Source organism: Ochlerotatus camptorhynchus, unplaced genomic scaffold, assembly GCF_037179485.1.
Source record: "Ochlerotatus camptorhynchus isolate MF236.1 unplaced genomic scaffold, CSIRO-AGI_Acam_v1.1 ptg000116l, whole genome shotgun sequence".
Taxonomy (NCBI): domain Eukaryota; kingdom Metazoa; phylum Arthropoda; class Insecta; order Diptera; family Culicidae; genus Ochlerotatus; species Ochlerotatus camptorhynchus.
This window is the reverse complement of record NW_027040606.1, coordinates 1,296,077-1,318,802: the sequence shown is the minus strand read 5'-3', so window position 1 is coordinate 1,318,802 and position 22,726 is coordinate 1,296,077. Positions and strand designations below refer to the sequence as shown.

At 40.7% G+C, this 22,726-nt stretch overlaps 4 protein-coding genes across 5 annotated transcripts; 1 reads left to right on the top strand and 3 right to left on the bottom strand.

Moving 5' to 3' along the window:
- Window positions 1-4,195: 4,195 nt before the first annotated feature.
- On the bottom strand, window positions 4,196-6,528 carry LOC135699815 (zinc finger protein 563-like). The gene is made up of 3 exons (XM_065220159.1): window positions 6,228-6,528; window positions 5,642-5,847; window positions 4,196-5,579 (listed from the first exon to the last, which is right to left on the bottom strand). Exons 1-3 carry the CDS (start codon window positions 6,360-6,362, stop codon window positions 4,196-4,198), a joined length of 1,725 nt encoding a protein of 574 aa, XP_065076231.1. The 5' UTR covers window positions 6,363-6,528.
- Window positions 6,529-7,278: 750 nt separating this feature from the next.
- On the bottom strand, window positions 7,279-14,158 carry LOC135699798 (zinc finger protein 836-like). 2 transcript variants are annotated; one of them, XM_065220144.1, is made up of 3 exons: window positions 13,858-14,158; window positions 13,271-13,476; window positions 7,280-8,925 (listed from the first exon to the last, which is right to left on the bottom strand). In XM_065220144.1, exons 1-3 carry the CDS (start codon window positions 13,990-13,992, stop codon window positions 7,542-7,544), a joined length of 1,725 nt encoding a protein of 574 aa, XP_065076216.1. In that variant the 5' UTR covers window positions 13,993-14,158; the 3' UTR covers window positions 7,280-7,541. The 2 variants fall into 2 exon arrangements, with proteins under 2 accessions (XP_065076215.1, XP_065076216.1); XM_065220143.1 differs by lacking the exons at window positions 13,271-13,476; window positions 13,858-14,158 and adding an exon at window positions 8,988-9,188 and having other exon boundaries at window positions 7,279-8,925.
- LOC135699810 (zinc finger protein OZF-like) lies at window positions 9,290-12,077 on the top strand. Its single transcript, XM_065220156.1, has 2 exons — window positions 9,290-10,664; window positions 12,057-12,077. Exons 1-2 carry the CDS (start codon window positions 9,321-9,323, stop codon window positions 12,075-12,077), a joined length of 1,365 nt encoding a protein of 454 aa, XP_065076228.1. The 5' UTR covers window positions 9,290-9,320.
- A 750-nt stretch (window positions 14,159-14,908) lies between the features above and the next one.
- Window positions 14,909-21,396, bottom strand: LOC135699795 (zinc finger protein 836-like). Its single transcript, XM_065220137.1, has 3 exons — window positions 20,921-21,396; window positions 16,618-16,823; window positions 14,909-16,555 (listed from the first exon to the last, which is right to left on the bottom strand). Exons 1-3 carry the CDS (start codon window positions 21,053-21,055, stop codon window positions 15,172-15,174), a joined length of 1,725 nt encoding a protein of 574 aa, XP_065076209.1. The 5' UTR covers window positions 21,056-21,396; the 3' UTR covers window positions 14,909-15,171.
- Between the last annotated feature and the right edge of the window lie 1,330 nt (window positions 21,397-22,726).

Here is a 22,726-nt window from a genome sequence, read left to right as displayed (position 1 = left end):
GGAGGAGTTTCAGAAACTTGACTCAGGGCGTTATTTCTGTTTTCGGGATTACCTGAAGAAGTACCAACTGCATATGGTTGTTCTTCGGCCGAGTCGTTCAACACGACGATAGTCGAGTTTTGCATAGGCGTACCACAATGTTGCACATCCGTTGAATCAGTTGCTTCAGGCTGGTCGGTCACTTCGGATGGCGCGAAGGCTTCGTCTGGAAATACTGTTCGATCTGCCGGCCATAGGCCGTGGCCAGGGTAGACGCGACACGCGACGCGATGCGATGCGACTCACGCAAGGAATAATAATAAATAATAAGATTCTTTTGAATTGGTCGCGTCGCGTCGCGAATCGCGTCTACCCTGGCCGTACCCATATTCCGGACTTTTTGAAACCGTTGATGGCCACGCTTGTAGTGGTGGCTTTTACAAACGCAGTGCCCATCAATTCGGCTACGTCATATTGACCGATGTTACGTCCCGGATATTTCCGCATGAAGGCTTCTGCTGCACTCGCGTAGTGGATTTTAAACGGCCCCATGAAAGAGATGTCGAGTGGCTGCATTTTATTGCTGCAGTGTGGTGGTAAAACCAACACTGTTACAAAATTCGCTCGAGCTCTTTCTGCGAACGCCAAGTTCTTCGTATGCGAACTATGACCGTCTATGATCAAAAGAACGGGATTGCTCACAGTTGGGTGCACATTTTCCAGGAAGTGCTCAAACCAATCCAGGAAGATATCTGCGGTCATGTATCCAGAAGGGTTACAAGAGAACTTGGTTCCACTTGGCGCTCCCTTTTTTAACGATTCGTGCATCCGTGCCCTAGCAAATATAACGTAGGGTGGCAGGTGATGACCAGCCGCAGACATGCACATAACTACTGATGTCGTGTCTCCTCTATCTGCCGACGTGATGGAACCCACCTGCTTCTTCCCCTTTTTTGCTGCTATTTTGTTTCTTGGCAGGGACCTAAAATATTACAGTAAGTGTAAGTTTCAATTATAAGAAAATTGTAAAAGAGCTTACGGTACTGATCCCGGTTTCATCTGCGTTGTATATACGCGAAGGCGGGAACCCTTTGTCGGTCAATGTTGCTTCCAGCATATCAAAAAAATCATTCACAGAGGGTTTATTGAACCCTCTGGCACGTGCCGTAGATGTCGCTTCCGGTTTGCGGAAGGATAGAGTTGGATTCCGCTTTAAAAATCCGTGAAGCCAGTCTCGTCCCGCTAGCTGCTTCTTTCTGTTGAACGAATGGGGTATCCCATTCTTTTCCGCCAACTCATACGCGAGCTTCTGCACGTCCGTCATATTAATTCCGTAGAACCGCGATTCCAGATCATGCAGGTGCCGAACAAGTTCCTGTTCTTGCTCAAGCGTGAAAACAGTAGATTTCGGTCCCATCTTCTTGGGCACATCTGGTGAGGCGATCCGCCGGATGAGAGTACTTTGTGGAATCTGATACTTCGCAGAAGCTCCATACACGGACATGCCACAATCGATGGCATGCCTAGCTGTAGCTAATTGCGCTTCTGTCCAGGACTTCCGGCTTGTTTTACGCTTGTATACACGCGGCATCTATAAAAAAATTAAACCACTGTAATATAAACTGCGTATTATAAGATATCAGCACTGTTCGTCTTGCCCCGGGAGAGACTGTCCGAATCACCCCACTGGTAAGTTATTTATGAAAGTGCCAGTGCACGCACTCCAGATAACAAAATTTACCTACTTACTTCATCCAACAAAACAACCGGAATTGAACCAGGAACAGAATGACAACACGTTTTTTATGTATTTGACTGTTTATAAGCAGAAAAACCTTAAAAATTCAACACCGAAATTAACATCGCTGCGTTGCGCGAGCAAGCTAGATTTGTTTTTGTTTATATTTTTACATTTGACAGTTCCTGCACATAGCAGGGTGTCTCGAAAGGCATTCAATGTTGTGAATGAAGGGTGGGTGTGATAATTTTTCAAAAAATCAAAAGATTAACATGCAAACAAGCAACTGTCCGTCTTACCCCCACTGTCCGTCTTACCCCCAGTACCCCTAAGAAAATTGCCAGCAATAACGGTTGGAAATTTCCTAACTTTTTTTTCGGGGATGTGGCATTCGGGGAAATGGCACATTCGGGGAAATGGGTATTCGGGGAAATGGCGTTCTGGGAAATGGCGTTCGGGGAAGTGACATTCGGGGAAACGACATTCGGGGAAATGTAGCACAATCCCATTTACTCGCTGAACATTGTTAGCAGCGAGGGGAGTAGGTATAGATGAAAAATTTGAAGCAGGGGTGCGAATGTAGAATTTGTTCCTCACTGACCGTTGTTAACAGCAGAGTAATTTGTACCTGGTCGGAAACGTGGAGCGCTTAGAACGAGATTGTAGAATTGCTTTGCGAGTCTTACATTCCCAAAAATTGGATTTGTGGTTTTCACCACAATTTGAACATTTAAATTTCTTAGGATCTTCCTTCACAGGACAGTCGTCCTTTGCGTGAGAGGAATCACCACAATTCATGCATTTAGCTGGCATGTAGCAATTTTTAGTTCCGTGACCCCATCCCTGGCACTTACTGCACTGGGTGAGGTTTTGGACATTTCTTCCAGTCTTCCTGAAGTGTTCCCACTTCACTCGAACATGGAGCATAAGGCTAGCTTTTTCTAAGGCCTTAAGGTTGTTTAGTTCACTAGACTTGAAGTGAACTAAATAAAAATCATTAGAAATCCCGTTGCGCGAATCGCCAGGACGGGATTTCATTTTCATTTTGATTACTTGGAGTGGCACGACTCCAAGTAATTTTGCCAGTTCATCTTTGATCTGATCCAGGGATTCATCACTGGGCAGTCCTTTCATGACAACCTTGAATACACGTTCAGTTTTGATGTCGTAAGTAAAACATTTGTGCTGTTTCTCAGTAAGATACTTGAGAATACATTTAAATTCGTCCAAGGTTTCAGCCAATACACGGCATTCACCCCGACGTCTAGTTTGTAGTGCAAACTTAACTTTCACGAAGTTTAAAAGTTCCAAGCGACTGGCCCCTGACCCTCTTGTACATCATAAAATGAAATGAAACATTATTGTATGCTAAATTGATGCTGTACCTCTATAATGTTGTGATGTGTTGTAAACCTAACAATATCGGTCAATTGAAGCATCATTGTGTCTTAAATTAGCCTGTTGGTGTATACATAAATGAATATATATAGCTTTTATGGTAGTTGAAGCTAATGCACGGCATAAAAAGTTTCCTTTTACTTACATTTCCAATGCATCTGATGATGATGATGATGATGATGATGATAGTGGTTTACCACCTTCCCTGTTATATAATATATATTATGTATTTCAATGCATATACGATCAACTGTTATGATTATTGTCAATAATACTTACATTTCGATGAAGATCGTGCTACTTATTTTACCTTTTTTGTGATACTTATCATCACAGAAACCAATCTTGAATCGTAGACCAGGTCCATCAACAATACACTCGTTCCGAGACTAGGCTCTGTGATAAAGCCATCTTCTTCTTCTTCTTCTTCATCATCATGTTCGCACCACCTGGAATGCTGTGAGATTGTTTATTCTGGGATGGCGCTGATGATGTGGAAGTACCGTTGCTGTGTCCATTGGCAGTGTTACCGTTGCTCACATTGCTGCTATGGCCGTTGGTATGATCGACTCCGTTTCCATTCTGATGATGTCCATTCGACGATGATGTCTTGCTGGAGCCATTGCTGTGGCCGTTGGGTTTTCCCGAATCCTTAGCGTCACATCCGATGGGCAGATTGCTCTTGATGTGGTTCTTCGCCGAACAGACGGCTGTGCGAGTCCTGACTGGGGGCGGCACGGCGTGGCGTTTCCGATCCATTTCCGGCCTTCTGCCCATCCGGGGCACGAAACGTGCGAGAAAAAATGACAGCGAAAAATAAGCACGTCCGCTCGCGGCTAAAGCATACTTCGATCTTCACTTACATTTCCAATGCATCTGATGCCAAAATAGGCTATAGGTATTCCTCAAGTTTACTCACTCGTGAGTAAAATAGTGAAAGAAGGGGTGGATGGAAACAGGAGATCGGTTTCAATGTAATTTGATTCTCATGGCACTTAAACGCAAGTCATTGAAATAAACGAAGAAAGTTTATTAAATTTTATATAGGTATAGCATTTAAAAAGAAAGAAACACGACAGCTCACAGAGAATCATCGAGTTCATAATCTTTTACGATAAGATCCTGCTCCTGTGCTTCATCGCAATTTACTTCCTTTAGTTTGTTTGGCTTCGACTGTGGGGCACTAATCTCTAGCCAATCAAGTGACTGAGCCAATGGATGATCTTGATGTTTCTTCGTTCGAAGATGGTTGATCAGATACCTTCTGTCGGAAAACTCACGGGCACAGATTGGACATTTGTGTGCTTTGCCACGTTCGTGCTCCAACACATGGATTTCAAACCTTTGCTTATGTTTAAACACCATATCACAGATCTTGCAACGAAACTCGCTTGGAAAATGTACCGTAGATAGATGAGTTCCCATTGCTTTGGAAACCATACCACAGAGATTGCATTGCTTTAGTTTAGCACCTGGCTTATTAACTACTCCCTCGACAATGGTGTAGTACTCTTTCCAATCCTTCGTAGCCACGTAATTCGGATTTTCTACATGCTTTTTCTCGTGGTAGCGATGCGTTAGCTCCGAACTAAATGTCCTTGAACAGTAGCTACATTTGAACACCTGGTTCGAATGATACGTTTTAATATGAATCTGGACACTATCTAACGATCCAAGTTTCTTCTTACAGATGTTGCATTCATATTTTTTTAATTTTTCGTGCCGGCGTTGGATGTGTAATCGAAGTTTGTGCCGTTCCTTGAAAATTTTACCACAAATCTCGCAGCTCGTCGCAGTGGTATGTAGCTTCACGTGATGTAAAAGTGAAACCTTGGAAGGATACTCTTGTCCACAGTATTCGCACGTCCATGGACACTGGACATCACCGTCCTGGTGGTACATCTGCACGTGAAGTGTGACGTTATTTTTGCTGGTGTACCGCTTGTCACAATGTGGACATTTCACCGGATTCAAATGTTGTCGTATATGCGCGTTCAGTCTTTGAACAGTTTTAATAACAACCGTCTGCATTACACAATCCGGACAAGTGTAAGGCAATTGGCCTTCATGGCTACTGGTAAGATGAGCAATCAGGGCTTCGGACGATCCGTGTGACTCGCTTTTGCAAATGTAACATTTGTAATCGTGCAATCGAGGGCGATTTGGATCGTTAACTTTCGTGCGGGGACGTCCAGTTTTCCGCATACCTTTTGCATCCTTCTCTTGTTTTGTTCTACGACGATATTTCTTCACCGGTGGCTCTTTATCTTCAGCATCCTGTTCCGTTGGCGTCCCCTCATCGTCATCTGCGACTGTTTCTTTTTCGTGTTCTGTATCAGAAAGATCCAGCTTCGTACCAACGCTTTCATCCATTTCATAAGTAACTTCGCTTTCCTCGTGCAGTTCCGAGTCAAGATATTTGTCCTCCACAGCTTCCTGTTTAATGCAAATTTCACCAACTTCCCTAAAAAACAAAATCAGCGTTAAAATATACAACGAAAGTATAACAGACTGTACTACACTAACAATTCCTGCGTAAATGCCTTCTCCAGCATTTCCATGTCTACCTCTTCTTCTTCTTCCTGTTTAATTTCGATCTGCAGTGTTCCGACCAGTTGCTGTCTAAGCTTCAAATCGTTTGCCCGGTAGTTCTCGATAGTTGTGTGTATCTTCAGCAGTGTGGTGACACACCAAGTGCAAATCTTTTGAGGCATTCTATCATCGGGATCGACCTTTACAAAAAAAAAAACAACTTCATCGTTACAGCAATTTCCGTTTTTTGTATAATTTACCACGCTCAGACTATAGACATAACAAGTCATAATAATTATGGACAGGAAAAAATGGCATCAGTTAGGCTTATAACATATTATAACTGCTCAGTATGGCCAGCGTTTAATGCTATGTTCGCACTATGGAGTTGTAACATGTTACAACTTTGTAGTTTGAACATAGCATAAGATTCGTTTTAGTCTGTTTATACAATGACTTCGAGCACCGATTTCTCCCCATTCATACCGGCATTGGTTTAAGTTCTCTCACGGGAAATCAGCGTATCAAGTCATTGGCCATTAGTAATTACATTTTGTTTCGGAGGGAGATTTACACTTACCTCTAGCCGTGAAACATCGAAAATTATCTGCCGCAAGGAGAGTGGATATTCACGGCGTTGCTCAAACAGGGAACGCATACGACTCTTTTTCTCGCAACATAGGCGACATGTTTTCTCCACGTCCAGTTTGTTCATTTTTCCTCTGGTGGGAAATAGTTAGACGCAATTTAATCTAAATTAATTTCAAACGCTTTTCTGCAATGGAAGTCTCTAAAAACAAAAATAAACTAAACATTATCTGCATGTGCAGTGAAACGAGTGAAACCAGTGAAACGAACATTGATCACGATTCACGAACGAAGCCAAAACATGCAGGTCTGTTTTGTTTTGAACATCATTTTTATCATCGATCCTTGTTGACATTGTCATCGATCGAAAGCTTTTGTTACACGCTATTTAAAAACAACCCAAATATGAGTAGAATCAACCAACTGAACCTAAAGCCCTCTACACACGATGAATGGCTTTGAAGATCGATGTATAGAAAATTAAAGAAAATTAACGAAATGGTTGGTCTGGAATAGTAAAAATAGCTTTGAGTAGTCTACAATGGTTTGAGCCTCGCGCGCGGAATACAGGTATAAATGACTAATACGTGGAAATTGTAGCAAAAGCCTTGAATTAGTAAAGGGTTGGCTGAAAGTCGTTTCCATGGATATAGTCCTGGCACTGCCGAAGCTTAAACGTGTAAATCCTAGGTCACGTGTAAATGGAAGTATTGTCGAGGATTATACCTGGACACTTGATAACTAGTTACACCTTTGAATGTTTTTAGTTGATGCCTAAAAGCATATTTAACTGGACATTTATATCTGTAATTGTAACCAGCTCGATTTTGTTTGCAAACCTGGTTTAAATGTTTATATTTAATTATTTTAAAGATAACTCGTCCAGCTCAAACCTTTGTAGGGGTAAGAGGTGGGACCATCATCATCATCATCAGATGCCGTTTGTCTTAAGTAACAGCGCAGAGAAATCCGTGAAAAGTGTACGTTCGTCGTTTCGCTTTGTCATTAAAGTGAATAAATCTAACTGTTAGTTGCTAAGATGATTTCGGTGGTCCTAAAACGACGTATTTTTTAGCATGAAAGCTAGCGATCTGCTTTGTATGATTAAAACCCTGCTTAATATGTTAAGCACTGCTATCACTATGAGATTATATGTGTTAAATTGGAAATAGGAATAACTTTTCGGTCATCAATACAAAACTTTATTTTTCTCGGATCGGTGCGAATGTTATTTGCTCTTGAAAGAATGTTTACGAATCTTAATACAACTTATCAAGTTAATAAAATTAAAGTTAATCGACACAGCTCACAGAGAATCATCTAGTCCATATTCTTCTACGATAAGATCCTGCTCCCGTGGTTCATCGCAATTTGCTGCCTTTGGTTTCCTTGGCTTCGACTTAGCGACACTAAGACCTAGCCAATCCAGTGACTTAGCCAGGGGATGATCTCGGTGTTGCTTCGTTCGAAGATGGGCAATGAGATTTTTCCTGTCGGAAAATTCACGGCTACAAATCGGACATTGAAGCGCTTTGCCATTTTCATGTTCCAATACATGGATTTCATACCTTTGCTTCTTTTTAAAAGTCATGTCGCAGATAGTACAACGGAACTCAGGCGGAAAATGTATTGTAGATAGATGGGATCCCATTGCTTTGGAAATTATCCCACAGAGATTGCATTTTTTTAGTTTTTCGCCTGGCTTATTTGATTCTCCCTCTACAACTGTGTAATACTTTTTCCAATCCTTTTTACTTACATATTCAGGATTTTCTACATGCTTCTTCTCGTGGTATCGGTGTGTTAGTTCCGAGGCATATGTCTTAGGGCAGTAACTACATTTGAACACTCGGTTCAAATGATACGTTTTCATGTGAATTTGCACAGTGTCCAATGATCCAAGTTTCTTCTTACAAATGTTACATTCATATTTTTTTAATTTTTCGTGCCGGCCTTGGATGTGTAATCGAAGTTTCGGCCGGTCCTTGAAAAGTTTACCACAAATCTCGCAGCTAACAGCAGTGGTGTGTATTTTCATGTGATGTAAAAGTGAAACCTTGGAAGGATACACTTCCCCACAGTATTCGCACGTCGATGGGCACTGAACATCACCGTCCTGGTGGTACCTCTGCACGTGAAGATTGACGCCATTTTTGCAGCTGTACCTCTTGTCACAATGTGGACATTTCACCGGATTCAAATGTTGTCGTATATGCGCGTTCAGTCTTTGAACAGTTTTAATAACAACCGTCTGCATTACACAATCCGGACAAGTGTAAGGCAATTGATCTTCATGGCTACTGGTAAGATGAGCAATCAGGGCTTCGGACGATCCGTGTGACTCGCTTTTGCAAATGTAACATTTGTAATCGTGCAATCGAGGGCGATTTAGATCTTTAGCTTTCGTGCGGGGACGTCCAGTTTTCCGCATACCTTTTGCATCCTTCTCTTGCTTTGTTCTACGACGATATTTCTTCACCGGTGGCTCCTTATCTTCAGCATCCTGTTCCGTTGGCTTCCACTCATCGTCATCTGCGACTGTTTCTTTTTCGTGTTCTGTATCAGAAAGATCCAGCTTCGTACCAACGCTTTCATCCATTTCATAAGTAACTTCGCTTTCCTCGTGCAGTTCCGAGTCAAGATATTTGTCCTCCACAGCTTCCTGTTTAATGCAAATTTCACCAACTTCCCTAAAAAACAAAATCAGCGTTAAAATATACAACGAAAGTATAACAGACTGTACTACACTAACAATTCCTGCGTAAATGCCTTCTCCAGCATTTCCATGTCTACCTCTTCTTCTTCTTCCTGTTTAATTTCGATCTGCAGTGTTCCGACCAGTTGCTGTCTAAGCTTCAAATCGTTTGCTCGGTAGTTCTCGATAGTTGTGTGTATTTTCAGCAGTGTGGTGACACACCATGTGCAAATCTTTTGGGGCATTCTATCATCGGGATCGACCTTTACAAAAAAAAACGCAACGTTAACGTTACAGTAAATTCCGTTTTTTACACTACCGGATCAGACACTACACTACCGAGACATTAATGACTCGGAACTGCACGAGGAAAGCGAAGTTACTTATGAAATGGATGAAAGCGTTGGTACGAAGCTGGATCTTTCTGATACAGAACACGAAAAAGAAACAGTCGCAGATGACGATGAGGGGACGCCAACGGAACAGGATGCTGAAGATAAAGAGCCACCGGTGAAGAAATATCGTCGTAGAACAAAACAAGAGAAGGATGCAAAAGGTATGCGGAAAACTGGACGTCCCCGCACGAAAGTTAACGATCCAAATCGCCCTCGATTGCACGATTACAAATGTTACATTTGCAAAAGCGAGTCACACGGATCGTCCGAAGCCCTGATTGCTCATCTTACCAGTAGCCATGAAGGCCAATTGCCTTACACTTGTCCGGATTGTGTAATGCAGACGGTTGTTATTAAAACTGTTCAAAGACTGAACGCGCATATACGACAACATTTGAATCCGGTGAAATGTCCACATTGTGACAAGCGGTACACCAGCAAAAATAACGTCACACTTCACGTGCAGATGTACCACCAGGACGGTGATGTCCAGTGTCCATGGACGTGCGAATACTGTGGACAAGAGTATCCTTCCAAGGTTTCACTTTTACATCACGTGAAGCTACATACCACTGCGACGAGCTGCGAGATTTGTGGTAAAATTTTCAAGGAACGGCACAAACTTCGATTACACATCCAACGCCGGCACGAAAAATTAAAAAAATATGAATGCAACATCTGTAAGAAGAAACTTGGATCGTTAGATAGTGTCCAGATTCATATTAAAACGTATCATTCGAACCAGGTGTTCAAATGTAGCTACTGTTCAAGGACATTTAGTTCGGAGCTAACGCATCGCTACCACGAGAAAAAGCATGTAGAAAATCCGAATTACGTGGCTACGAAGGATTGGAAAGAGTACTACACCATTGTCGAGGGAGTAGTTAATAAGCCAGGTGCTAAACTAAAGCAATGCAATCTCTGTGGTATGGTTTCCAAAGCAATGGGAACTCATCTATCTACGGTACATTTTCCAAGCGAGTTTCGTTGCAAGATCTGTGATATGGTGTTTAAACATAAGCAAAGGTTTGAAATCCATGTGTTGGAGCACGAACGTGGCAAAGCACACAAATGTCCAATCTGTGCCCGTGAGTTTTCCGACAGAAGGTATCTGATCAACCATCTTCGAACGAAGAAACATCAAGATCATCCATTGGCCGACAGTGGGAAATATAGTAGAAATAAGCATGCACGCGAGGCCATCAAGGAACACGTTTTTGGCTATGGTCCATCAATCTCCCATTATCGGAGAGCGCATGCTCCGAACCGCCTGTATTTGCCTTCCGATTTGACTGAGAAGTCTCTGCACAAGAACTATGAAGCCACGCAGGATGTCAAAGTAAGTTATTCGCTGTATTGCAAGGTTGTAAGACAATGCAATATATCATTTGTACGGCTTGGGCATGAGCAATGCGAGACGTGTGTTGCTGCAGAACTGCATAAGAAAGTCGCTGAGCATTCGGAAGCAAAGGATTGTACCTGCTGCTCGGAGCACGAACTTCATATCAAGCGTGCTTCCGAATCGCGAATGGCATATCGTGCAGATGGCGACTCAACATCACCAAACGAGGTGGTATTTTCAGTAGATCTACAAAAAGTAAGTGATTGGAATTACATTATGGTATGTGACATTATTTGTAAGATATGCATATGTTTTCTAGGTCATTCAACTTCCTCGACTGGATGGATTCAAGAGTGTTATCTTTTCATCAAGGCTTTTGGTCTTTAACGAGACCTTTGCCCCAGTCGGCGCATATGCACGATCATTTCCGGTGTCTGCGTGTATTTGGCCCGAGTCGATCAGTGGCCGCACAGCCAACGACATGCTCAGTTGCTTTTACAAAGTAATTAAGAAGTACGCACACCTGAAGAAGATTACGTTTTGGTTGGACAATTGTTCATCACAGAACAAGAATTGGAATTTGTTCCAACACATCATCCTCTTGATAAACAGTAATGATATTCAGGTTGACCAAATACTGTTTAAATTTTTCGAATCTGGCCACACCTTTATGGCCGCCGATTCATTTCACGGAGCGGTCGAAAACAAAATGCGTCACGAACGAGTCGTAACCTTTGAACACTTCAAATCTGTGGTTGGTTGTGCCAAGAAAAATGTTGACGTACTTGACATGGAAGTGGCTGACTTCTTCCAAGCTGAGCTAACTGTCTCACAGTACACGTTGAACTTGTGCAAGCCCCGCCCATACGTGGACACCATGCGAAAAGTGGTATTTCAAAAGGGACGTTATGAACTTGGATACGCAAGCAACATCAACAGCGAGGACCTCGTATACTGCAAACTGTTTTCCAAGAAGCAACTCCGGTTGATCGAAAAGGATACGTTCTCTCTTGAAGCTAATGTACGCTGGCAAAAGTCTCCTCGAGGAATTGAAGCGGATAGGAAGGCTTCCCTGTTGGCGGTTGTTGTACCTGTTATTACCGAAGAAGAAAAACCTTTTTTTATTGACCTTCCGACAAAGCAACAAACATCTGAATAGTAATGTAAGATTAACCGTTGTATGAATTTTTTATACTTCAAATAAATCGCATCACTTTGTTCCATCCATAGCTTTTCAATACGAGATTTTATGTCACGAAGATGTACAAATAAGCACTTAGCAGAAAGCGAATTATGTTCGCCATAGAAGAGGAGATGACAATTCTGATTTTATGATCCCTTCAACATCGGGTTAGGGAAAGTTGACTGTAGGATATTTTTACCTTTCAGGTAATCGTTTGGGACTTGTAATGTGCTTACAATATATTATTTGGCTAACAAGCTTTAAATTTGTTAAACATTTTTTTATATTTAGTTGGAATTGGTGTAGTGGGACAAATATGCGTCTATTTTCTCAATGGGACAAATATGCGTCCATTTTCTCAATGGGACAAAATGACTTCACATTTTTTCGAGCTTTTGTAGAATAAACAGTATGTTTTTATGTGATATTCGAAAAATATGCATCAAAATATGACGATTAGCATCAAAATCTCAAAAGTGACGAAATGTAACATGGGACAGTTATGCGTCCACCGGCAGCGTAGTCCTACGTCAAAAGTACTTAAAAGTAAGTTCTTTTCACTCATCTCGGCACTATAGTGCAGGAACCCAAAAGCACTAGAGGTATATCCATTACACACTTAATTTTGTTTCGCCTAGATTCCAACAGCCGAGCAGTTCTGCAATTTATTTTACTGAAATTCAGTGAAACAATTGCCGAGACTCAGCTAACAAATAACATTTTGCTGAGATATCAGCTAACAAACAGATATTTTGCAGAGATATCAGCCAAAGTAAATGCCGAGGTAATCGGTTCTAGGAGATTTTACCGAGCTAGATTAAGTGTGTAGGGTGGGTAAACTTTACAACCCCCTACTCCCACTGCTCTTGCGATCTGTATTGAGGTCCCCAACAACTGTACCAAATTTGAACGAATTTGGTTATGATCTGAGTGCCGGTATACCGGTGGAAACTAAAGGCCCAAGCGCAATGACAGCGGAAGTGGAACGGCAGTGGCAGCGAATAAACCCCGATCTGAGTAAGCCTACTTGTCGGATTGAAAACTAGTTAGAACCAAATTTATATCGGTTAGGCTTCTTGCGAGGCTTCTTGGTGTAATTAGTAGCAACTGTCAAGCTTTCCATTTCCACATTGCGTTTGGGCCTTAACGATTTTAAAATTGGCTCATTAGAGCAACCGTATCAATGAGTAAATAAGGCACATTTACCAACCTCTACCATAACGCTACTTGCGTACCGGGGGTTGCTATTCAGGTGGGGGAAATAGCAATCCGCACCTTGGGAAGTAGTGAGTTCATAAATTTAGCAGCCCGGTAGCAACGCATCAGACGGTTGTTGTTTTGAATAAACGCCAACTTCCCTAAAAAACAAAATCAGCGTTAAAATATACAACGAAAGTATAACAGACTGTACTACACTAACAATTCCTGCGTAAATGCCTTCTCCAGCATTTCCATGTCTACCTCTTCTTCTTCTTCCTGTTTAATTTCGATCTGCAGTGTTCCGACCAGTTGCTGTCTAAGCTTCAAATCGTTTGCCCGGTAGTTCTCGATAGTTGTGTGTATCTTCAGCAGTGTGGTGACACACCAAGTGCAAATCTTTTGAGGCATTCTATCATCGGGATCGACCTTTACAAAAAAAAAAAACAACTTCATCGTTACAGCAATTTCCGTTTTTTGTATAATTTACCACGCTCAGACTATAGACATAACAAGTCATAATAATTATGGACAGGAAAAAATGGCATCAGTTAGGCTTATAACATATTATAACTGCTCAGTATGGCCAGCGTTTAATGCTATGTTCGCACTATGGAGTTGTAACATGTTACAACTTTGTAGTTTGAACATAGCATAAGATTCGTTTTAGTCTGTTTATACAATGACTTCGAGCACCGATTTCTCCCCATTCATACCGGCATTGGTTTAAGTTCTCTCACGGGAAATCAGCGTATCAAGTCATTGGCCATTAGTAATTACATTTTGTTTCGGAGGGAGATTTACACTTACCTCTAGCCGTGAAACATCGAAAATTATCTGCCGCAAGGAGAGTGGATATTCACGGCGTTGCTCAAACAGGGAACGCATACGACTCTTTTTCTCGCAACATAGGCGACATGTTTTCTCCACGTCCAGTTTGTTCATTTTTCCTCTGGTGGGAAATAGTTAGACGCAATTTAATCTAAATTAATTTCAAACGCTTTTCTGCAATGGAAGTCTCTAAAAACAAAAATAAACTAAACATTATCTGCATGTGCAGTGAAACGAGTGAAACCAGTGAAACGAACATTGATCACGATTCACGAACGAAGCCAAAACATGCAGGTCTGTTTTGTTTTGAACATCATTTTTATCATCGATCCTTGTTGACATTGTCATCGATCGAAAGCTTTTGTTACACGCTATTTAAAAACAACCCAAATATGAGTAGAATCAACCAACTGAACCTAAAGCCCTCTACACACGATGAATGGCTTTGAAGATCGATGTATAGAAAATTAAAGAAAATTAACGAAATGGTTGGTCTGGAATAGTAAAAATAGCTTTGAGTAGTCTACAATGGTTTGAGCCTCGCGCGCGGAATACAGGTATAAATGACTAATACGTGGAAATTGTAGCAAAAGCCTTGAATTAGTAAAGGGTTGGCTGAAAGTCGTTTCCATGGATATAGTCCTGGCACTGCCGAAGCTTAAACGTGTAAATCCTAGGTCACGTGTAAATGGAAGTATTGTCGAGGATTATACCTGGACACTTGATAACTAGTTACACCTTTGAATGTTTTTAGTTGATGCCTAAAAGCATATTTAACTGGACATTTATATCTGTAATTGTAACCAGCTCGATTTTGTTTGCAAACCTGGTTTAAATGTTTATATTTAATTATTTTAAAGATAACTCGTCCAGCTCAAACCTTTGTAGGGGTAAGAGGTGGGACCATCATCATCATCATCAGATGCCGTTTGTCTTAAGTAACAGCGCAGAGAAATCCGTGAAAAGTGTACGTTCGTCGTTTCGCTTTGTCATTAAAGTGAATAAATCTAACTGTTAGTTGCTAAGATGATTTCGGTGGTCCTAAAACGACGTATTTTTTAGCATGAAAGCTAGCGATCTGCTTTGTATGATTAAAACCCTGCTTAATATGTTAAGCACTGCTATCACTATGAGATTATATGTGTTAAATTGGAAATAGGAATAACTTTTCGGTCATCAATACAAAACTTTATTTTTCTCGGATCGGTGCGAATGTTATTTGCTCTTGAAAGAATGTTTACGAATCTTAATACAACTTATCAAGTTAATAAAATTAAAGTTAATCGACACAGCTCACAGAGAATCATCTAGTCCATATTCTTCTACGATAAGATCCTGCTCCCGTGGTTCATCGCAATTTGCTGCCTTTGGTTTCCTTGGCTTCGACTTAGCGACACTAAGACCTAGCCAATCCAGTGACTTAGCCAGGGGATGATCTCGGTGTTGCTTCGTTCGAAGATGGGCAATGAGATTTTTCCTGTCGGAAAATTCACGGCTACAAATCGGACATTGAAGCGCTTTGCCATTTTCATGTTCCAATACATGGATTTCATACCTTTGCTTCTTTTTAAAAGTCATGTCGCAGATAGTACAACGGAACTCAGGCGGAAAATGTATTGTAGATAGATGGGATCCCATTGCTTTGGAAATTATCCCACAGAGATTGCATTTTTTTAGTTTTTCGCCTGGCTTATTTGATTCTCCCTCTACAACTGTGTAATACTTTTTCCAATCCTTTTTACTTACATATTCAGGATTTTCTACATGCTTCTTCTCGTGGTATCGGTGTGTTAGTTCCGAGGCATATGTCTTAGGGCAGTAACTACATTTGAACACTCGGTTCAAATGATACGTTTTCATGTGAATTTGCACAGTGTCCAATGATCCAAGTTTCTTCTTACAAATGTTACATTCATATTTTTTTAATTTTTCGTGCCGGCCTTGGATGTGTAATCGAAGTTTCGGCCGGTCCTTGAAAAGTTTACCACAAATCTCGCAGCTAACAGCAGTGGTGTGTATTTTCATGTGATGTAAAAGTGAAACCTTGGAAGGATACACTTCCCCACAGTATTCGCACGTCGATGGGCACTGAACATCACCGTCCTGGTGGTACCTCTGCACGTGAAGATTGACGCCATTTTTGCAGCTGTACCTCTTGTCACAATGTGGACATTTCACCGGATTCAAATGTTGTCGTATATGCGCGTTCAGTCTTTGAACAGTTTTAATAACAACCGTCTGCATTACACAATCCGGACAAGTGTAAGGCAATTGATCTTCATGGCTACTGGTAAGATGAGCAATCAGGGCTTCGGACGATCCGTGTGACTCGCTTTTGCAAATGTAACATTTGTAATCGTGCAATCGAGGGCGATTTAGATCTTTAGCTTTCGTGCGGGGACGTCCAGTTTTCCGCATACCTTTTGCATCCTTCTCTTGCTTTGTTCTACGACGATATTTCTTCACCGGTGGCTCCTTATCTTCAGCATCCTGTTCCGTTGGCTTCCACTCATCGTCATCTGCGACTGTTTCTTTTTCGTGTTCTGTATCAGAAAGATCCAGCTTCGTACCAACGCTTTCATCCATTTCATAAGTAACTTCGCTTTCCTCGTGCAGTTCCGAGTCAAGATATTTGTCCTCCACAGCTTCCTGTTTAATGCAAATTTCACCAACTTCCCTAAAAAACAAAATCAGCGTTAAAATATACAACGAAAGTATAACAGACTGTACTACACTAACAATTCCTGCGTAAATGCCTTCTCCAGCATTTCCATGTCTACCTCTTCTTCTTCTTCCTGTTTAATTTCGATCTGCAGTGTTCCGACCAGTTGCTGTCTAAGCTTCAAATCGTTTGCTCGGTAGTTCTCGATAGTTGTGTGTATTTTCAGCAGTGTGGTGACACACCATGTGCAAATCTTTTGGGGCATTCTATCATCGGGATCGACCTTTACAAAAAAAAAACGCAACGTTAACGTTACAGTAAATTCCGTTTTTTACACTACCGGATCAGACTACAGAGTTATAACATGTTATAATAATTATCTTATGCCTTGTTCAGACTGGAGAGTGATAACACCGACAAACCGACATGAATGACCATACAACGTACTGTCAAATTTCTGATCAGATCGCAAAACTGACATCTGCCGCCGAGTTCGCGAAAAATGTGTATCCTAGCCGCAAACACGCACACAAAATGTATGAGTTGGTTCGTGTCTAATCTATTCCGGGCAAATTATTTTTATCTAGATAGCAAACTTCTATGATTTTGACAGATGGGATCGCTGCACATTTGAATCCACCGTTATGGATTCTCGATCAAGAGTTAAGTTTAAGTTCCATGTCAGTTTTTCGGGTGTTATAACATGTTATAATAATTATCGACATGAAAAATGTCATCAAGATAGGCTTATAACATGTTATAGCGCTATCTTGATGGTGGTTTCTGTGTTGCAATTATTTGAAATTATTTCGTGACTAGAACGCTGGCCAGACTGTGCAGTTATAACATGTTATAATGGTTGTCAAATAAGTGCAACACAGAAACCACCATCAAGATAGCGGAATAACATGTTATAACTCTGTAGTCTGAACGTACTATAGGTGCGTCCACCGACGAAAAATTCAAATTTAAACTATCAGACTTTTTTTGGAAGGGCGGGTCTCTCGTGGGGAAGGGGTCATTGTTCAACTAAACCCATGAAGTGGCATATTGTGATGTTAGAAATGTTTGTATCACGAGATCCCAACCATGTAGAATGTTGCTTCCTTCTGCAAAGATATTCAAGAATACAAGGTCTTGTTCATCTGAACAACTTAACCGAAGACGGGAACATTCTATCTAGTCAAGATGTAAAGTTAGGGCAAACAATGAAAAAGTAATGTTACACTAGTGCCATCTGGTGAGTGCAATCGAAACCTAACTTGTTTCCATAAAATAAAATGGCGCAACTTGCTCATTTTTGTTTTAGCGTCATCTAATGAATCAATTATATCATACTATATTCAAAACTATCCATAGTTTTGAAAACCTTCTATTTTATGGTAAAGAGTTCAGCTCATACTTCACTCACCAGGCAGCGCTAGTGTGACATTCATGTTTCATTGATTGCCCTAACTTAACATATGGACTAGATAGAAGGTTTCCGTCTTCGGCAAAGTTGTTCAATTGGACAAGACCTATCCTACACGGAAAGAAAAAAAGTACCTAATTTTGAGTTCTTTCACTCAGGTTAGCAGTTCCGTGCGCCTACTCAATTTTGAGTTGTTGTCTTTCACTCGCATGTAAACAGGATTACTTACTTTTAAGTAATTTTAACTCAACGTCAAGTTCAAACTACTCAAAATTTTAAACTTACTCAACCGTTGGGTAGTTTTTTCTCCAAATAAGGTGAAGAGTTCAGCTCAGAATTCACTAACCATGCAGGTAGCGCTAGTGTGACATTAATTTTGAATTATTTGCCCTCAGATGGACTAGATAGATGGTTTCCGTCTTCAGCAAAGCTGTTCAGATGGATAAGATCTATTTTGTGGTAAACAGTTCAGCATAGAATCCAATCGCCAGCTGGCGCTCGTGTAACATTCATTTTGAATACAACTTTACAAATCAATCATCTCTTCAGATCTAGACTTTTGCCCTTCCACTTTATGTTTGGCCAACACTAATATGGATATTCCAGCGCTTGCAGAATAATATCTTCTTTCCTTTATTTAACGTCGGTCTCTGTTCCGCAATCTAGTGCCAATCACCGACGGTCTTGCAGAATAATATAATGCGTTTGATTTTGAGATGTAATAGATTCACCACAGACAAACAGACATAAATCTCGCAAGTTGTTTATCGAACAAGCATTTAACGGACAATTTAGAAGTATCGTAGTTGGTAGTACCGCCACAATATTCAATGAGTTATGTCTGTTTGTCTGTGGATTCACTTCCTCAACTTTGATGCTGGACGCTTTAACATGGTTGTCGGTGAAGCAAAGAATTGTATATTTGACTATGGTGTTCATTTTGACGTAGGACTACGTCTGTGATTTCTATATGGGGTACACTTTGTGAAAACCAAAAATGGAACATGTAACACAATTATGAATGATTTTGAACATTAATAACTCAGCTGCCCCTGGACCAATTTCAATAATTTTATCACCAATCGATCAGAAATATTTCTACGCTTCCGACTAATGATTTTCAACAAGAAACAATTGAAAAAGTGGTAATGTCAAGTATTGCCAATGTACAAATAAAAAGTGATAATTTATCACTGTTTTCATGAAATAAAAGTTCTTCCCAAACCCAGTTGTCATAATCGTGTACCACTTGGTAACACATCGTTCTGTTTTATCCAGAAAAGATATAAAAGAGCGCTGCTGTGGTGAGTAGACAGCAGAAGCAGCAATAACAGCAGTAGGAAGGTGACAGGATAGGTAGTCCACTCTTCTACCTAGCAAGCAACAATGACTGGTCGTGGCAAAGGAGGAAAAAGTCTTGGTAAAGAAGGCGCCAAGTGTCATCGCAAGGTTTTTCGTGATAACCGCCGCCTAGTTCGCCGTGGCGGTGTCAAACGTATCTCCGGTCTGATCTACGAGAAAACACGAAGTGTCCTGAAGGTGTTCCTGGAAAATGTGATCCGTGATGCTGTCACCTACTCTGAACACGCCAAGCGTAAGCGGCCAAGGATGTCGTCTACGCTTTGAAGCGACAGACGCACTCTGTACGGTTTCAGAGGATAAATCATCACCAACTTTGGCAAAAAAACGGCACTTTTCAGGACCAACAAGCTTATAACAGTAAAGAGTTGGAATATAATTTATCTGTGCCTGTTTGTCCATATTCAGAACCACACGCCCCAACGACCACACAAAATGCTCTCCAGAGTAGTAATCTTGTAACCAAACTTGCAAGCACGGATGCAAGTGATTTTGATCGATTCTCTTTATCAACTTTCTCTTTGAAAAAAATCACTACAAATTTGGTACGCCTAGGAGAGTTAAGATAATAGATGATCGATCAATTAAATAAATTAAAACTAAATGCTCTTCACATTCGTTCCGTCCACTAGCAGTCCTACGTCAAGCTTCCGTTGGTGCCCCTTGGCACAGACCCTTCTACTTTTTAAAGTAAAGGTTTGCTGCCTCGATATTTGTATGATCTAATTGAAAGTGGAAGTGATTTACATAGATATAATACTAGAAACGCGAATGAAATAAGAACACCACATTTCTTGACCTGTGCTTCACGAAATGCATTGTATTTTAAGGGAATAAAAGTTTTTAATTCGATGCCTAGACACATTAATTACGCTTACATAATTTAAAAAACGTTGTATTTCACACGTTAAAGCTGTATTTTTAATTTATTTTTATGAATTGACAAATTATGTATCTTGATGAAGTTTTTTACGAATTATTTTGTATGGAAAGCTGTCATAACGAATGGTTTAATAATTATTGTAGATGTTGGTGATGGATGGATTTTCAATATTTGATTTAATAGTAAGTTTTATTTAAAAAAAAAAAATAATGTTGAGTAGACTACAAAAGTTCGAGCCTCGCGCGCTTATTACGGATATAGAGGACTGAATTAACATTTGATAACAAAACATTGAACTTTGAAGCTTATTTGGAAGATGCCTTGCATTAGTAGTGTTCTGGTTCAATTTCAGGGGTTCGGGAGAATTTCTGACGTTGCTTAAAATTTACGATAGCATCAGATTACGGGGTTGCTAGTGTATTAGAATGCTTTGTTGATTTTTCACGTACTCTTGATAGCTGGGAATCTTTAAGGTGGACAAAAATGTGAACGACTAAGCTTTTTCACAATGATATCGCTGTGAAGCAACTGATTTACTGCTGTTTTAATTACTTGATTATCTTAAAAATAAATCGTCCAGCTCATACCATTGTAAGGGTAGGTAAGAGATGGGACGATCATCATCAGATACTGTTCATTGGCATTGGTTTAGGTTCTCTCAAATCAGCGTATCAAGTCATTGACCATTAGTAATTACATTTAGTTTCGGTGGGAGATTTACACTTACCTGTAGCCGTGAAACATCGAAAATTATCTGCTGCAAAGAGAGTGGATATTCATGGCGATGCTCAAACAGGAAACGCATACGACTTTTTTTCTCGCCACAGAGGCGACATGTTTTCTCCACGTCCAGTTTGCTCATTTTTCCTCTGGGTGGAGGTAGTTAGACGGAATTATTCCAAAATATTTTTAAACGCTTTTCTTCCGTGCAAGTCTCGAAAAAGAAGACTTAACTAAAGTTATCTGCATCAGTGAAACGAACATTAATCGCGATTCGCGAACGAAGCCAAAACTTGCAGGTTTGTGTTTACTTTTGAAGCTTTTGAAAATCATTGTTATCATCATCGATGCATCTCTTTGTCATGATTGTCATCGACAGGTTTTTGTCTATGCTTGACAACGCAGGCCAAGTACACTATGCGCTATACAATATGCGGTACTTGAATGCTTAGATTTTGAATAAATAAATAAAACATACACAGCAGAAGAAGTTAACATACATTTAATAGATTACGAGAGAGCTATATTGAGTTTTCTGATGTTTACAACACACACACTTGCGTAGTCCCATTTTCAAGTGTGAAGTTTGTTATCCTCACTTCCTCCCCATGGGGCTGCTGTTGGTTTGTTATTGTTATCCTCGCTTTCGGACCATCAACACTCATAAAATTCGAAACATTTTTATTGGCTAATATTCATGCAAAATTCCACATGATTTTCATGTGTCCACACATAAATATAATCCACTCAGAAGTACACATGAAATTTATGAGTCAAATGAATAGTATGTGTGGTTACACATGAATTTTATGTGTACACCAAATAGGACCAAAGAGAGTACCAGAGCTGAGCCAAAAAGTTGAACATGTTTCTTCGGGACCTTCTACCGTACCAGTCAATGCCATTTGCGGCACTATTTTACTTACGCACAGCGTTTCCATTTTGACTTAATCACTCCTCTCCACACCGGTCGTCGCTATCAGAGTCATAATTTAAGTTACCGTTTTCCACACCGGCAAAACAAACTTTTGGCGTTTATTCAAAACAACAACCGTCTGATGCGTTGCTACCGGGCTGCTAAATTTATGAACTCACTACTTCCCAAGGTGCGGATTGCTATTTCCCCCACCTGAATAGCAACCCCCGGTACGCAAGTAGCGTTATGGTAGAGGTTGGTAAATGTGCCTTATTTACTCATTGGTACGGTTGCTCTAATGAGCCAATTTTAAAATCGTTAAGGCCCAAACGCAATGTGGAAATGGAAAGCTTGACAGTTGCTACTAATTACACCAAGAAGCCTCGCAAGAAGCCTAACCGATATAAATTTGGTTCTAACTAGTTTTCAATCCGACAAGTAGGCTTACTCAGATCGGGGTTTATTCGCTGCCACTGCCGTTCCACTTCCGCTGTCATTGCGCTTGGGCCTTTAGTTTCCACCGGTATACCGGCACTCAGATCATAACCAAATTCGTTCAAATTTGGTACAGTTGTTGGGGACCTCAATACAGATCGCAAGAGCAGTGGGAGTAGGGGGTTGTAAAGTTTACCCACCCTACACACTTAATCTAGCTCGGTAAAATCTCCTAGAACCGATTACCTCGGCATTTACTTTGGCTGATATCTCTGCAAAATATCTGTTTGTTAGCTGATATCTCAAAATGTTATTTGTTAGCTGAGTCTCGGCAATTGTTTCACTGAATTTCAGTAAAATAAATTGCAGAACTGCTCGGCTGTTGGAATCTAGGCGAAACAAAATTAAGTGTGTAATGGATATACCTCTAGTGCTTTTGGGTTCCTGATGCACTATAGTGCC